Raw genomic sequence first — 15,007 nt, forward strand, 5'->3', positions numbered from 1 at the left:
AGCGAGTTAACTTGTGTAGAAAGGATTCCGTACCTTAATTATATACGCTACTTATAGTTCTTTCTTGGCGTTTGTATTGTCTTTTGATTTTTGAACAGCATAAAGCAAAATATAGCTCCTAAATTAAAGACCCATTGAAAAATTGCCAATATTTTTTTTATTTGCCATCAAACAAAGCTTTAATATTATTGATAATATTAAAATTGAAATACTATAGGTATATAAATAAGACAAAAAAAAGGTTTCAGTTTCAGTCGTTTCATTTCGACACTAATGTTTAATATATTAATAGCTCCGAGTATTTTTTATAGTCCACGGATTTCATTATTGACAATGTAAGTCAACCTATATACCTACAATTGACATACGATTGACATGAATTTATTCATGCGATAATTTGACCAGGACAAATGGTAATTTCATGTATTGGAAAAAATTATAAAATTCTACAATGGTACAGTTAAAACAGGTTTCCCTACGGCTCAAGTCGATCAAGAACATCCAAAAAATTACCAAAACCATGAAGATGGTGTCAGCCAGCAAGTATGTTATTTTGAAGGATTCTTTATCATACCCAAGTTTGTTTTGGCATTAAAATCTTATGCTGACGAAAGTAATGTAGTTGTTCGACAATAACATACACCTCGCGATCTCTTAATTATTTTCCAAAATTGTGAATATCTTAAAAACTACTTAACCGATTTTGAATTTTATCAAAAACGGACCAAAGATACATACATACAAAAATGCATTTTCGCCCCAAGTAGATTGGTAGTTAGTGGTCGAGAACACTCGCTTCGCCGCTCGGTCATCAAAGGAGCTGTAGGTATCAGAGTCTGGGATCTATTTTGAAAAGTCTGATAGGCCATATAACTGTGTGTTTTTGTCATAAACCAATCTTTAGATTCACAAAAGCTGAACGAGAGCTCCAAGCGGCGCGACCCTTTGGGTACGGACCTCGAAAGTTCTACGAGTCCAGTCATTTAGTCAAAGGTGCCGTAGACGCGAAGAAAGGAGACGCCAAGGATGCACCCCCTGAACCAGTGGCTCCGGAGAAAATTGAAGAAAAAGATGAAAAGAAAATTAGGAGGCTTTATATTGCTATGACGTCTGACAGAGGTATGTTTACACAAAATGTATTCATTTCAATATGAAGTTCAATAAAATTTTATGATGGAATATTCGCTATGATATGTCTCATCATGGCGTAAAAAGTAAATAAGCAAGATATGTTCAAACAATCGAGTTGAAATTATTCTAAAAATTTCATATAGAATAAGTATTTTGGTATCTAAGTATTATTAATCTGCTGTGCTCGCGAAAAAAGCCAGCTTCTTCTTTCCCGGCGAAGATTGTATAATTTAGTCTAGGGTTAAGCTTCTGGTTGAAATTCTATGTGAATCTCAATTCCATTATGAAGCCACCTGAAAGTGGACTTCTATTCTTTACGGGATAAAGACGTGATGTATTTATTATATAAGTCCTGCTGGGATCGCAAGGGCCGGCTTTCAAAAAGGGCACTCTTCGACTGGCATATTTTAACTAGAATTAATTAGTTCATGTAAAGCTCGTTCTCAAACACGTACCTACCTACGTGTATGTTTTGTAAAAACTTATGCCTATAAGTTTCAAGGATCTGGACACGCCACAACAATAAGTCATATTTTTATATTTGCATTACAACATTGTGACTCGCGATTGGTGTCAATGTCAACAAAAATGGAACAGCTCAAGGCAGGGAAAGATAAAGTATTCAGACGGCACTTGTTACGTACTCGTGTCCCTCTCATCTTGAATGGTAACTGATTTCTGAGTATCGTGACTCCTGAATTTGTCAACCAACTGTTTCCATCGGTTGCGATACGACGCTTGTAGCATCGCTGATTGCTTTTCCCAATCTGTCAGAGATCTGATCCGACCACTGTTTTGGACTCGGGCCTCTAGTTCTCGTTCTAAATTACTTCTTTTTTTATATATTGTTAATTGTGTTTTCCGACATTTTAAAATATTTCCATGGATGTTGTGAAAGGCAACAAAGGCATGGTTATGGTCCCCTGCAAATGTAACGAAGGTCAGACGCGAGTCGCATCGTGTAAAAACCTGACCTACCTAATACAGATAGGTACATGGTCAAAAATCAAAATGCACATTACGGGTGCTTCTTTAGAGAGGTAAGGATATAACCGGGATTGATCATTCTGAATTAACATTTTCCTTGTAATTGGGGATCTAAAGTTTCAGATTCAATCCCCAGCTACTGATGGTAACCATTAGGACATAAGCAATAACTCATCATCATCTAATAACTTCACGCACAAACAAAACGCTACGTAATTCATTTTATCTATGCTTTTAATGTGCTACGTGTGGCAAAATCACATTATTAAACCAAGTTATCAATAAGAAGGTCACAGTATAAATCTATTAGCGGTGATACTGCTGGCGAATACGTACGTACAGCTTGGATGTTGTTCGTTTAAGCACATTTTTATCATCATGTTTTGCAAACCTTAACCCTGGATTTGCCCGACTATGTTTGAAGATGAGTACCTAATGGGTAATGGGTAATTTTTTTCACTGTTAATATTGTGTGTTGTTGATTATCTGTTAACTCAACTTTACGATATGAATTCTATTGGGAAGAATCGAATTTTAAAGCATAGGTTTTGATGAAAAAAATATCTTAAAAAAAAAATTAAGGAAGAAAGTTGGGGGTAAAATTATAAGTTCTACCCGAATTTGTACATTTAGTACTTGTACCTATGTAATATTGACAAATTAGGATAGAAAAGTCTCAGATTGACAGACCAGCGTCAAAATTTACGAAAGCGTTTATAGTTAAAGACAGTATAATATAGGTATTGTCCGCGGCTTCGCTCCTGTGAAAATTTCTGACAAATACACAAGATATTATACATGTGACTACTTTAGATACTGGTCGGTATTTCAATAGCCTTCAGCAGGGTAAGATAATCAGTATTCTATAATAAATTCTAAATACTTAATCCAATTTTCCTTTCTCACATACATCACATGTTTACATTGAGTAAGGTAGTTATTTAGTTTAATTTGTAGATAGATTTATCATTGCTGGGTGGAAAGATTAACACTCTGAACTTTTTTAATTTTGTTACGCAAATCAAAAAAGGGGAATGTATAAAGAATCCTTACGAGAAAAGACACACATACAAGTAGTCACGTCTATATCTCTTGCGGCGTAGACAGAGCCAACAGTTTAGAAAAGACTGATAGGCTACCTTCAGCTGTGATAGAATTGAGATTCAAATAGTGACAGGTTGCTAGCCCATCGCCTAAAAAAAGAATGCCAAGTTTATAAGCCTATCCCTTAGTCGAAAAAGATATCGTGAGAAAACTTGAACATTCAGGCAACTATGTATACCTAAACATAATCGGAATATGTTTCCTTAACAAGGTGATGGCTGTGGCACGGGACGGGGGTCGTTTCGCGCAAAACCTAACTCATCACCTATGACCACGCAATCCTAAATATGATTGCCACTTCTTCAATAAGAATCCTTTAATGATGATGAAAAGTAGTACACTTGCTTATTTTCTCTCGTATCGTAGGTATCGCTGATAACTTACTATTGTCAGCTGACAAAATATTATTATTTTGTTGCCTGTATCTGTATGACAATAACAATGCGTTTGTGTTTGGACATATCTTTTTACGTCATTTTTTATACAAGGTTTTAAGTAGGTATATATAAAAACTGACGTAAAAAATTAATACAACGCAGACTTACCAGTAATAATATGACGAAATATAGTCATACTCTTACAGTTTCCAGTGAAACTAATTGAAAACAGCTCGTGGCGACCTGACATAGTTTTATCTATGTAAGCATAATGTTGTTAAACAAGTGCAAGATAAAATTATCGTTCACGACATATCCGAATAAAACCACCGCGATCCAATTAAAAGAGCCATTATGACGATTGAGAAAATGCCAAGAGAATTTTGATAATATAAATATTCTGTAGGACCGGATTTGATGCTACTTGGTCAGAGTTAATCTTCACTAAGTCCTATATTTGTCCTAAGTATACCTACATTTTGCAGTTTATTACACCTACTCAGGTCATTGATAAGTTTTCACATAGATAGCAAAATTCTGTTAAGGTCAGGACATTGAGGATGGCGGTAAGGCCTCCATTTGGAATTAGAACACGCCCATCAGGCCAGAAATATTACCCGATATTTTGAATACTACAACAGGACTGTGCGGTGGCGTCCACAGCGGAGTGGCGCGCCGTATTCGCCGCGAGATGGCAGCACGGCAGGCGGACGGGCCCAACCACAAGTTGGTCTGCGTGGGGGATAAATCACGCACGATGCTCCGGCGCACCTACGCTGATAACATGCTCGCCAGCGTCAAGGATGTAGGTTTATGCCTTTCTAATACCGTAGGGTTAGGTGGTGACAGCGAATCACCGCGTCGTATACCTACGTCGCAAGATGGCGGAAAGGCAAGCGTACAGGTATAACCTAACTAGAAGTTGGTCTGCGTGGGAGATAAATCACGCCCGATTGCCTGGCGCACATATGGTGATAAGACAACATGCTCGCCGGTGTCAAGAATGTCTAATGTTGCCTCTGTTAAAATTTAAATTGAAATTTCCCTTTTTTCAATCTTCCGTAAATATTCCATGAAAAAAAGAAGCCACGTAAACATTATTCAAATTCGTCTCGCGGTTGCCGGCGAATGTGAAACCTTCGTACACCGCCGCCATTTTAGGTCAACTTGTGAACCGGATTGTACTGAACTATACAGCACATGCCTAAAGCTACAAGTTAAACTGAAATGTTTTATGGATGGAAATTCATTTTAACTACATAAGAACAAATTGCTGCAACAAAACTTGTAGGCGTAACAGCAGGCTCATACTAGCGTCTGGTATATCGTTTAATGGGTTTTTGTTACCTGGATTTAATTAATTATTACAGATCGGGCGGATAGCCCCAGTGTTTGCGGACGCGTCGGTGATCGCGGCCCACATCACAGACTCTGGCTACATGTACGATTCCGGAGAGATCTATTATAACAAATACTTCTCCCCAGTCAAGTACGAGATGACTATAGTACCGGTCTTCAATAAATTCAAGATCGAGGTGTGTTCAAATATTGTTTGGTTTCCTTATATTTAAATGTCGTTGAAAATATGGTTACATTAGTGCTAGGCTACTATATAATCATTTCACTATCACTGTCACTACATATTATGAAGTAAACTCCCCCTATTTTATTTGTCTGTATGCATGTGCTAATCTCGAAAAGTTGTGAACGGATTTTTTTCCTGTTTGAAATGTTGGAAAGAGGGTTTTCTGAGGAAGGTTTATATCTGTTAATGCTACCCGTTCGAGGCCGGGTCGGGTCGCTAGTTCTAAATAAACTGCCTAGTTTAAAGCGACTCATTGAATACTAGATGTATTCAATTTTCAACCATAGTCTAGTATACTCCAGAAAAAAATGGTTGAAACATACTGACGGACGAGTTCCGTTTTTTCCATTCCGAATTTGCTATAGAATCCAAAAAAAAATCAAGTAAGTAACAACGTAACAGCGGACATTCACAGATAAATTTTAGTTCCTATCGATCACTAAAGATGGCGCTGTTCACAAGTTTTTTTGCAATAAAAATTCTATTTCTCAATTTATTGAAAATTTCATTTTTAAAATTTAATTATTAGGTATCAAAATAATTGGCACAATCGAACCTAATTCAATTCTATCCAAAGCAAGTACTGTTAATTAATCCTATTTCCAAAGCATGGTTGAAGGGTTCCTACATTTCAGTTTAATTTTAGTTCTCTTAATTTTTTTTTAGCTTTTTTCAGATATTGCATTGTTCCTTATAACTGTTAGTCCTACGAATTAAATTAAACCATATTATATAAAGACATAAAAATGTAGTGTCTGTGTTTTTAATATTTTAAAAAAGAAAACTGGAAAGAAACGTAACAGTAACCAAATAAACAATTTTTGGATGTTTTTTGCCTGACTGTCAGTTTGTCTGGTATGTTAAAACTTCAAAACTACTCAACACGACGGTAGGTAGGTTAAAAATAAAGTAGTCACTATGATTGTAGGTAGAAATATCAAAAGTCCCAGATTATTCATCTACTAAAAGATGGCGTAAAATTAAATATCCCTTATCAGAAAATGCTCTATGGGCTGAACAACATTTGCTAAAAGTACATAATTTCAATCTAAATTATAATTAGCGGGTGCTAAACGAAAGGTTTTTTTAAATTAATTCTATGTAAAGACACATTTTTTAACTGTTCTTCTGTTACTTAATAAATTAAGGATAAAATACGAATTGATTAAAAAAAAATTTTTTCTTTCAAACAAATAATTTTAAGATAAGCGGTTATAGTTAACAGTCTGATTCCTTCTTCCTTTTGAAGTCGGTTGATTTAAAAATATAAATGTAAACAAGTTTATATCGATCTTTTACTCGTTAATAAGTCAAGAAATAAACATTAGTCAACATAAACTGAAATCATCAATTTTGCCAAAAATCAAAAAAAAAATATGAAAGCCTAAATCGCGCTTTCAATATTTTTGACCGTTTTGAATATTTAACAAATATTTTTCTGTTAGTATGTCGGGTGATCCGTTTCTACACAGTAAGGCAGTCACTCGAGGAGCTGTTCAAATTCCTTGACGACTAATGTGACTATAGAACTCACCTGACATCGTACATGTTCCACGTATATATATATATTGGAAAAAAAAAAAAAAAAAAAATGCGCGAACCTAAACGAGATACGGTCTCAACCCCACTGCTATAGAAACTTAGATCACCCTTTTTTGGTTTTATTTTAATATGTTTTCTTTTATTACTTATTTGGCTCACTCATCTTTTTGCCGCCAATTTAATCATCCGCGGTAAATGTATGAAATAGGTAGGGATATGTCGTGTGGCCCCCAGCACCAATACAAAAAAGAATAGGCCCACTCCATCTCTTTCCCATGGATGTCGTAAAAGGTGACTAAGGGATATGCTTAGAAATTTGGAATTCTTTTTTATGCGATGGGCTTGCAACCTATCACTATTTGAATGTCAATTCTTTCGTTTACTGAATGTGGCCTATCAGCCTTTTGAAAACCGTTGGTTCTGTCTATCCCACAGGGGATACAGAGGTGACTAAATGTAGGTGACTAATGTAGGTAGGTATTGTTTGGTTATTCATCTTCTCTTAATTTGCATCCATACTTGAATGTTTGGTAGTATTAAATATTCAAGTTTATTTTCTCATCTTAAAGAATGTCACAGAAATAGGTATCTCTGTCCTATCTCGCTGTAATTTTCCTACTTTATATTCTTATTAAGGAATATATTGAGGAAATAGTAGTTCAATACTCTTATTAATTAATAAAGCTACGTATAAAAATCTTTTCTTTAAGTTATAAAAGCATATGTGCCGCCGGACTTTAAATTTAAAATAAAAACTCGTAAAAGCCAATCCAGAAAAAGGCTTATAAGCTTGGGATAGCAACCTGTCCCAATTTGAATCTCAATTATCTGGCTATCTACCCCGTAAGTGATATAGACGTGATATATTTAAATTTACAGCCATGGCGCGTCCGAAGCCAAGCATGCAAGCAAGGATTATTAATGTTATGTATGATAAAATCAATACATATATAAAGAAATGTAGTGTCTATTTTTTATATTTTTTATTTTTTTATTAAATAGGAAAGAAAAATAATAATAATGTTATATACTAAGCCACGGGTGAAAAGCATCAACTTTAATTTTTATTTTTATTCTTTGACTAACGTGCTTTCCCATCCCATGTCGTAAATATTAATCAGAAAGATCAACTTTTATTTACACGTGTCTCTTCCGTTGTAATGATTTACCTTTTTACTTACTTTTTTTTTATATGAAATGCCACGACATTACAGACCATTCATCACAAATTAAAAAAAATGCAAAGGCAAAGATAAAACTTTTACTTACGCACATAGATACGTCTTTATCCCTTGCGGAATAACAAGAGCCAACTGAAACTTATCATTATTTAAGTACGTGTAAAGTGATTTTACTCGTATTTATATACCAACAACTCATGAACACAAATATATACCCCTATAGACAACCTTTTTGTGTAACGTATCCTAATATTTCCACACGCAATACTCAATATGAACGCTTTTGACGACGATCAGCTATAATAGAATGGAATAGAATCTTTATACGCTACGCTAGAATGCTACGCTGAATGGACACTCGCTGCGTTGCCACACTATGCGCTGAAGGAAAGCGCAGCTAAGCTGTATATTTGTGTATACCGTATCCTTATATTTCCACAGGCGGCACCCAACATGAACGCTTTCGACGACGTCGACGACGACCAGCTAGAATGCTACGCTGAATGGACACTCGCTGCGCTGTTGTACTACGCGCTGAAAGAAAGCGCAGCATCCGAACAGTCAGCAAGGATGGCCGCTATGGACAACGCGACGAAGAACGCCGCAGAAATGATTAGGAAACTAACACTACTCTTCAACCGCACGAGACAGGCAGTGATCACCAGGGAACTGATAGAGATCATATCTGGAGCTGCCGCCCTCAAATAGGTTAATTTTGATGAACAATTAGGTACTTTGATGTTCAAATTGATTTGACGTCACGAGAAATTGGTTGCACAGTTTTACGCGGCTTAGTACTAAATTACAGCAGCTGCTATCCATTAGATGGGTCGTAACCCAGTCCGTCTTGAAACAATCAGGTTGCAAGTAAATACAAGTAGCAATACTTGACAAGACTCGTTATTGATTTTAGTATTTCCAAGGCGAAGGTTCAATGTACTAGAATACAACTTCTTTACGCTGGCATTAAGCAATTTAGTAATTTGATTGATAAACTAGAACCGCAAGTAATGGGAATACCTATGGAGATCCGCAGAAAATGTTTTGGCTTAAGAGAAGATAATAATTTCGTTAAGTAACCCCTGCTGATATAAAAACACCATAATGATGGGAGGTGAACGCACGACGTAGTATTTACTTGTAGGAATATACGTACAAAAATAAACCAATTTTGTTTAGTACTTTAATCCTTTCTATAATTTATGTTTACCTATTTATTCGCATTGTGAATTTGTGACTAAAATGTTATTAAATGAATAAACAAGTTTGATTTCGCTTTTTTAGCATGTCTCAAGGTCTTGAGAAGAATCACATGGATTGGAGGCTTCTGTGGCGAAGCGGTAGTGCACTTGTCTATAACACCGGAGGTCCTGAGTTCGAAACCCGGCCAGGACATGATGAGATGAGAGATGAAATGGCTTCTCTGATTGTCCTGGGTCTCCAATATTTATCCTAAAAATATAATATTATCATTGAATTAGTATTTCGTAAAACAAGTCTCGAACTAGTCTACTTCGAGGCTAACTTAATCTGTGTAAACTTTCCCGAAAATATAAGGAACTAAAAAAAATTGGAAATGAAGTCGTAGTAGACTTAGTCGTACTCTAGGTATATCATCCCCTTCCGTACAAAGGTGTGACGTTTTAAATATGTAGGTATGTCACAGTGTGTTGATAGTGATGTAAATGAGAAACACTGAATTAAAAAGTAAGAAAATTTAATTAAGTCACAAAACATCTATCACCAAGTTAAAGGTTACCCTGTTGTTTTAGCAGATGTAATTTCTATTATAATAAGGTACAATACATATCGTTAGCATCCTTTGATAAAAGTTATGGAATGTAATGTTACTAATTAAAAATCACATAGGCTTTTATTTAATAAAACTTAACTACTTAATTTTAAATTAATAGCTACAGTTTGTTCCCACGGGCAGCGATTAAGCGACTCTGGCAATTAGTGTTAGGCGTATGTTTCACAAGACAAATAATAAACAGACGATGTTAAGTGCAGAATTAGTGTATCGTAAACCCGCCAAATTTCACAGTACTGCCATATGCCGAAGAACCCGCGGCTTTAAGAGTAATAAAAAGTATCAAAAAGGAGGCAGGCCAAGCATACTAAAAGATCATACAATGGATGAAGGAAATTCTTGTCAACCTCTAAAGTTTAATTTTATTTCAAAATCGCAGCCCCCGGCCCCAAAAAGCCTCAAGTGTCAGTGATGCTCCTCTTCCAAGAATTTGTCGTAAGCCGCCTGGTCCATCAGTGCTTTGAGCTCGTCCGGCTTGGACAGCTTCACTCGGAACAGCCAGCCGTCTTGGTAACACGACTGGTTGATGAGCGCTGGGGAGGATTCTACGGAGCTGTTCTTTTCTGTTATCTGTAATTAAAATAATCACAACATAATATAAAGTAAAGTCGCTTTCCGCGTCTGTTCTTATGTCTGTTTGCTTAGCTGGGGCGGGTCGCCAGTGATTTATAATGAATCTCTTTTTGAGTTACTTCCACTTAAAGAAATTGGGTTATTATACCTAGTATAAAAAGTACTTTTGCAGTTGGAAACCCAGCTAACTCAAGGAATCTCTTTCCCGTGGATGTCGTAAAAGGCGACCAAGGGATAGGCTTATAAACTTGGGATTTTTCCTTTAGGCGACAGGCTAAGCAACCTGTCACTATTTGAATCTCAATTCTATCACTAAGCCAAATAGCTCTAGAGTTTACATTTAATAGCTATGACGAAATATAGTACCGTACGAGTTATTATGTAGGAAGTACTCTATGGAAAATTTAAGAAAATCCCAATTCACTTGCTCAACGCTGCTTTTATTTTCTTACAATATGTAAAATAACTCGTATCATATCCATAATAAGCAATTTAAAAAAAATGAGATTTTATTATCTTAATAACAGAAATGAGAATACAAAAAGTGAAAAAGGAGGAACTCACCGTGCCAGAGACAGGTGAGTAGATCTCGCTGGCGGCTTTGACACTCTCCAGGGCTCCACACTCCTCGCCCACCTCCACCGCATTGCCTACCTCCGGTAACTGCGCGTAGACCACTTCCCCAAGCGCGTCCTGTAATTCAAAATAGGAATATATATTGGCTTCTGTAAATCAGTAGATTTTAAAAAGTTTCTGGCTTAGAAAGGCTGTATAACTCTATCTGATACATCTCGGCCTTCTTCCATCCATGAAATTTTTAGTCACTTGACCTTGGCTCGAAGAGAAATGTGAGTTTGCCAAGGCAAGCAAATAAAGCTTTTCCCAACGTAATGGTTATCTCTGAGGTTTGAAAAGGTTTTTCTTTGGTTCACACCGAACTTTCAAACCAATGTTATTTTACGATTCTATCTACATAAATTAGTTGTACTTTAATAAAAATAAAGGCTTCTATGTTACGTAGGTATGTTAAAGTTCGCCAGCTTATTCTCATACCAATTGTAACCAACAACCTATCGTATCATAACACCATTTAAACGAGGCTTTTCAGTCTTTTCTAATCTGTTGGCTCTGTCTACCTCATAAGAGATTTATACTTTATAATATGTATGTAAAAAATACTAACCTGTGCATAATTAGATATTCCTACTGTGCCTATGTTGTCCGTGACTGTTACCCACTCGTGCTTTTTTGTGTAAAATCGGGCTGAAACAAACACAAATGCATATTTAATCCCTTGACAAAACTTGTGATTATTTAATTTTAGCTTTTCACCACAGACTATAATCACAGCTTAGTTATATAAACATAAATTCCATATTACTTCGATTTACTTTAACAGAAGTCTGGGAATATTTTTTTTTAAACAAATTATCTAAAAACCTGTTAACGGGAAAACGTTATGAATGGATTGTTTGTTTAATATCTAATTTAACTAATAATTTTATATCGTAAATTATTAGTAACGAAAACAAACAATATATTCATATGATAAATAAAATTAACTTAATTCGAATTATATCAAATTAAAAAGAATATTTCGCAGTATAAACCTATATTCCTAATTATTAAATTACGTTATCCTAAATAGTCGTAAAAATCACGCATGCGCAGACATAAACCAGAATCAATGAAATTCGCATTGGCACATTCGCTTGGCAGTTAATGTAATGTAGCTAATAATTATTTAAAAAACCACTAGAATATCAGTATTTCATTATATAGTAGACACTCGAATCTCATTCCTTATCAATAAAGGCCGGTCTTAAAAGTTATCAAAATACTACCATGTTAATATCTTTGCAGTATATTCTCGGATAGATGAGTCTATGTACCTATTACATCATGATTTTTAATAAACAAATTTGGTATGAAATGCGGTTGACAATCATCTGGCATTAATGAATACCTACATACTGTTGCCACAATAAAAAAAAAATCGGTGAAACCAGGATAATACGCAGAATATAACCTGAGGATATAGGTACTATCTAATTTACCTTTATTAACTTATAAACAATTGATAAAATATTTAAATGAGTAACTTTAAATTTATGGTTAATAGCTGCTAAGTTGGACCAATCAGACTTTAATAAAGTATTAAAACAAGAAATGCGCACAACATAACACGTATGCAAAAGGTCAGAAGAGTACCTACCTGGAACCGCCAACGCCATAAATGAAGCGAAATAACATACTTATTTCGCTCGTAGTAGTAGTAGTAGTAGTAGAGATCGTAGCAAGTGGAAAGATGTAGTCTCTGGCTATCCTTCCGACGATTTTTTAAGTATGTTTCTATGACATTTTCCAAAGATTCGATATTTTAATAAATGCACGGGACGTCGTAAGTACGTTAGTTAGTGCCGTTGTTCTCCCTGGTCTCATTGAGTTATCCCATAGTGGGACAAAACATTGTCCCACATGTCTAGCCAAAGCTCGTGTCAGGTCGTCGGATCCAGTAGGTACGAATTATTTTATCGCTAATTACCGCGGAGCATTTTTTAACTCTGGCCAGCTGTCAACCGACCAAAAGGTCAAATGCTGATGCGTTATCATTGTTCAAGTACTCACTATTTGCCACAGATTAGGGAACTTCGTAATTGGTATTTGAAATAATTTAATTCATAATCACGTGAAATGTTGGGAGTTAGCGCATGACATCAGATTTCTAATACATATAGACTTTTTGTTAAGCGGGTAGGTATGGCCTTTTGTTATCTTACTGTTATAGCAAACGTTTTGTATAATGAGTATTATTTTATAGTAAATGAAATATACAATACATGGTATAATTTTATGTCACTGACACTAGTTTAGTGAAAAAAGTAGGTACCTTAGTGTAATGAAAATATCATATCGCATTCGCACGAATAAACTTCATAATACGAGTATTTAACTTAATAAGAACTAAATTAACTAAACACAAAGAAATATACACTCTATAACTGCCAAAAACTTAACAGTATAAATGATATGAATGATTAAAGATACCATAATTTTTAAAACGTAAAATACCTAAAAGTCAACACACGTTTGATGCTTTTTTGTATACCGTTAAATGTTGACAGCCTGTTTTAACTAACACCATAGAAATTAAATTTATATTACTCCACTTTATCATTAAAGTTTGTATTAATCCTTTAATCAAACTTTCTGTCACTTTTCTAGGGCGGTTTCATTCAAATCAAAAAATTAAAATAAAAAAAATATATGGGTGAAATGAAAATATTTGATGATGAAAATAAATAAATAAATTTGGTTTCATGATTTCTTACCTCTGCTATCTTTTGTGGTGCTGAAGAAAGCAGCCTGTCGGCAGCAGTGAGGCTGCACCATACTCCTGGACATCTGCTTCGCTACACGGACCATGCTACGTAACGCCATTTTGCTTCGTAAGTACTGCAATAGCGAAGCGTAAAAATATTTTACTAAATATAAACTTTAACCATTATGTGAAAAATAAATTCTAAACTTCCATGAACTATATTATACAAATAGAAATTTAAAAGTACAACTGAGGAAATATCACTTTCAATTGTTTTTATAATACAAGTTTATTAGGAGTTTTCGTTCAATTACAACAACCAATTAAGTCTTCGTGGATGCTAATTTAAAATTCAATAATTACCGTACTTTTAACACCGATTATCTTAAATTAATACTTATTTAAAATAAAGGAACGAGTACCTATATCCCTAAAATTGCAGGTAGTTCATAAAATTCTGGTAAACACAAATACCCAAAAACCACAACCTGAAAATTTAAAAATCAATAAAGCAATCCTTACCTCGTGTTCTTAAAACAAATCAGTCTAGGCACGTGAGGTCCGTTACACTGTAGGTAGGGTAATGTGGTCAAAGAAGTCACGTTAACTCGCTGTCTTATCGACTATCTGTCTTTATTTTGTGTCAATGCTTCGATCAAGAGTTGCCCGCTGATCTTGTAGCAATGTTGTCGGGTAATCACACAATTAATTCAATTTATACGCAATGCGAATGCGGTGAGGACACCCAGGCGTCTCACTTACTGACTTGTCTTGTTAGTTGTAAAAAGATATGGAAGCAAAGCCAAAATGCTTTCTCGCACTGAGTCTATAAATTTTTGTATTATCGACACAAAGGAAGATAATAAAACAGAAAATTCATTTCATCGCACCTCTCTGCTTTGCAGATTTAATAATCCACAAAACAAAACCCAACTCAAACTGAACACGATTGACCTTTTTTATAGAAATAAAAAAAATTGTGCTCGTTTAGAACTAGTATATGAGTATTTTTATTGATAGATAGTAAATAAAAATAGTACATAAAAATTTTACTTTATTCTTGGTATAAATAAAGCATAGGCATCACGTTTGGTTGGCTGGTTCCTGAAATTTTTGTGGACCCATATCATAATGAATAGTTATAGAAAATAATTTTTTAGCAATAAGTCCGATTTGTACCTCATAACCCGTGTTTTTTTCTGTTTTTCTTTTTCTTATGGTGCCATCAAATCTCTATCTTTCTATATACCATGATAAATAGTTCCAGTACGAATAAAAATCTACCAATAATCGATACATTCTCATCGAGCATTACCCCATCCCATCTTGTGATCTCAAAACACATTTATTTGTTCCTTATCAGCGTCCTGGAAGCTAGTCCGCTGGGGGTCG

At 35.1% G+C, this 15,007-nt stretch overlaps 2 protein-coding genes across 2 annotated transcripts; one reads left to right on the plus strand and one right to left on the minus strand.

Moving 5' to 3' along the window:
- Positions 1-451: 451 nt before the first annotated feature.
- Positions 452-8,615, plus strand: LOC106130545 (ATP synthase subunit gamma, mitochondrial-like). The gene is made up of 5 exons (XM_013329400.2): positions 452-543; positions 905-1,119; positions 4,241-4,404; positions 4,970-5,134; positions 8,349-8,615. The coding sequence occupies exons 1-5, from the start codon at positions 452-454 to the stop codon at positions 8,613-8,615; spliced, it is 903 nt and encodes a 300-aa protein (XP_013184854.2).
- Positions 8,616-9,609: 994 nt separating this feature from the next.
- LOC106130535 (glycine cleavage system H protein, mitochondrial) lies at positions 9,610-14,366 on the minus strand. Its single transcript, XM_060953627.1, has 5 exons — positions 14,138-14,366; positions 13,626-13,749; positions 11,477-11,556; positions 10,858-10,986; positions 9,610-10,290 (listed from the first exon to the last, which is right to left on the minus strand). The coding sequence occupies exons 2-5, from the start codon at positions 13,732-13,734 to the stop codon at positions 10,126-10,128; spliced, it is 483 nt and encodes a 160-aa protein (XP_060809610.1). The 5' UTR covers positions 13,735-13,749; positions 14,138-14,366; the 3' UTR covers positions 9,610-10,125.
- Positions 14,367-15,007: the final 641 nt, after the last annotated feature.

Source organism: Amyelois transitella, chromosome Z (assembly GCF_032362555.1).
Source record: "Amyelois transitella isolate CPQ chromosome Z, ilAmyTran1.1, whole genome shotgun sequence".
NCBI lineage: Eukaryota > Metazoa > Arthropoda > Insecta > Lepidoptera > Pyralidae > Amyelois > Amyelois transitella.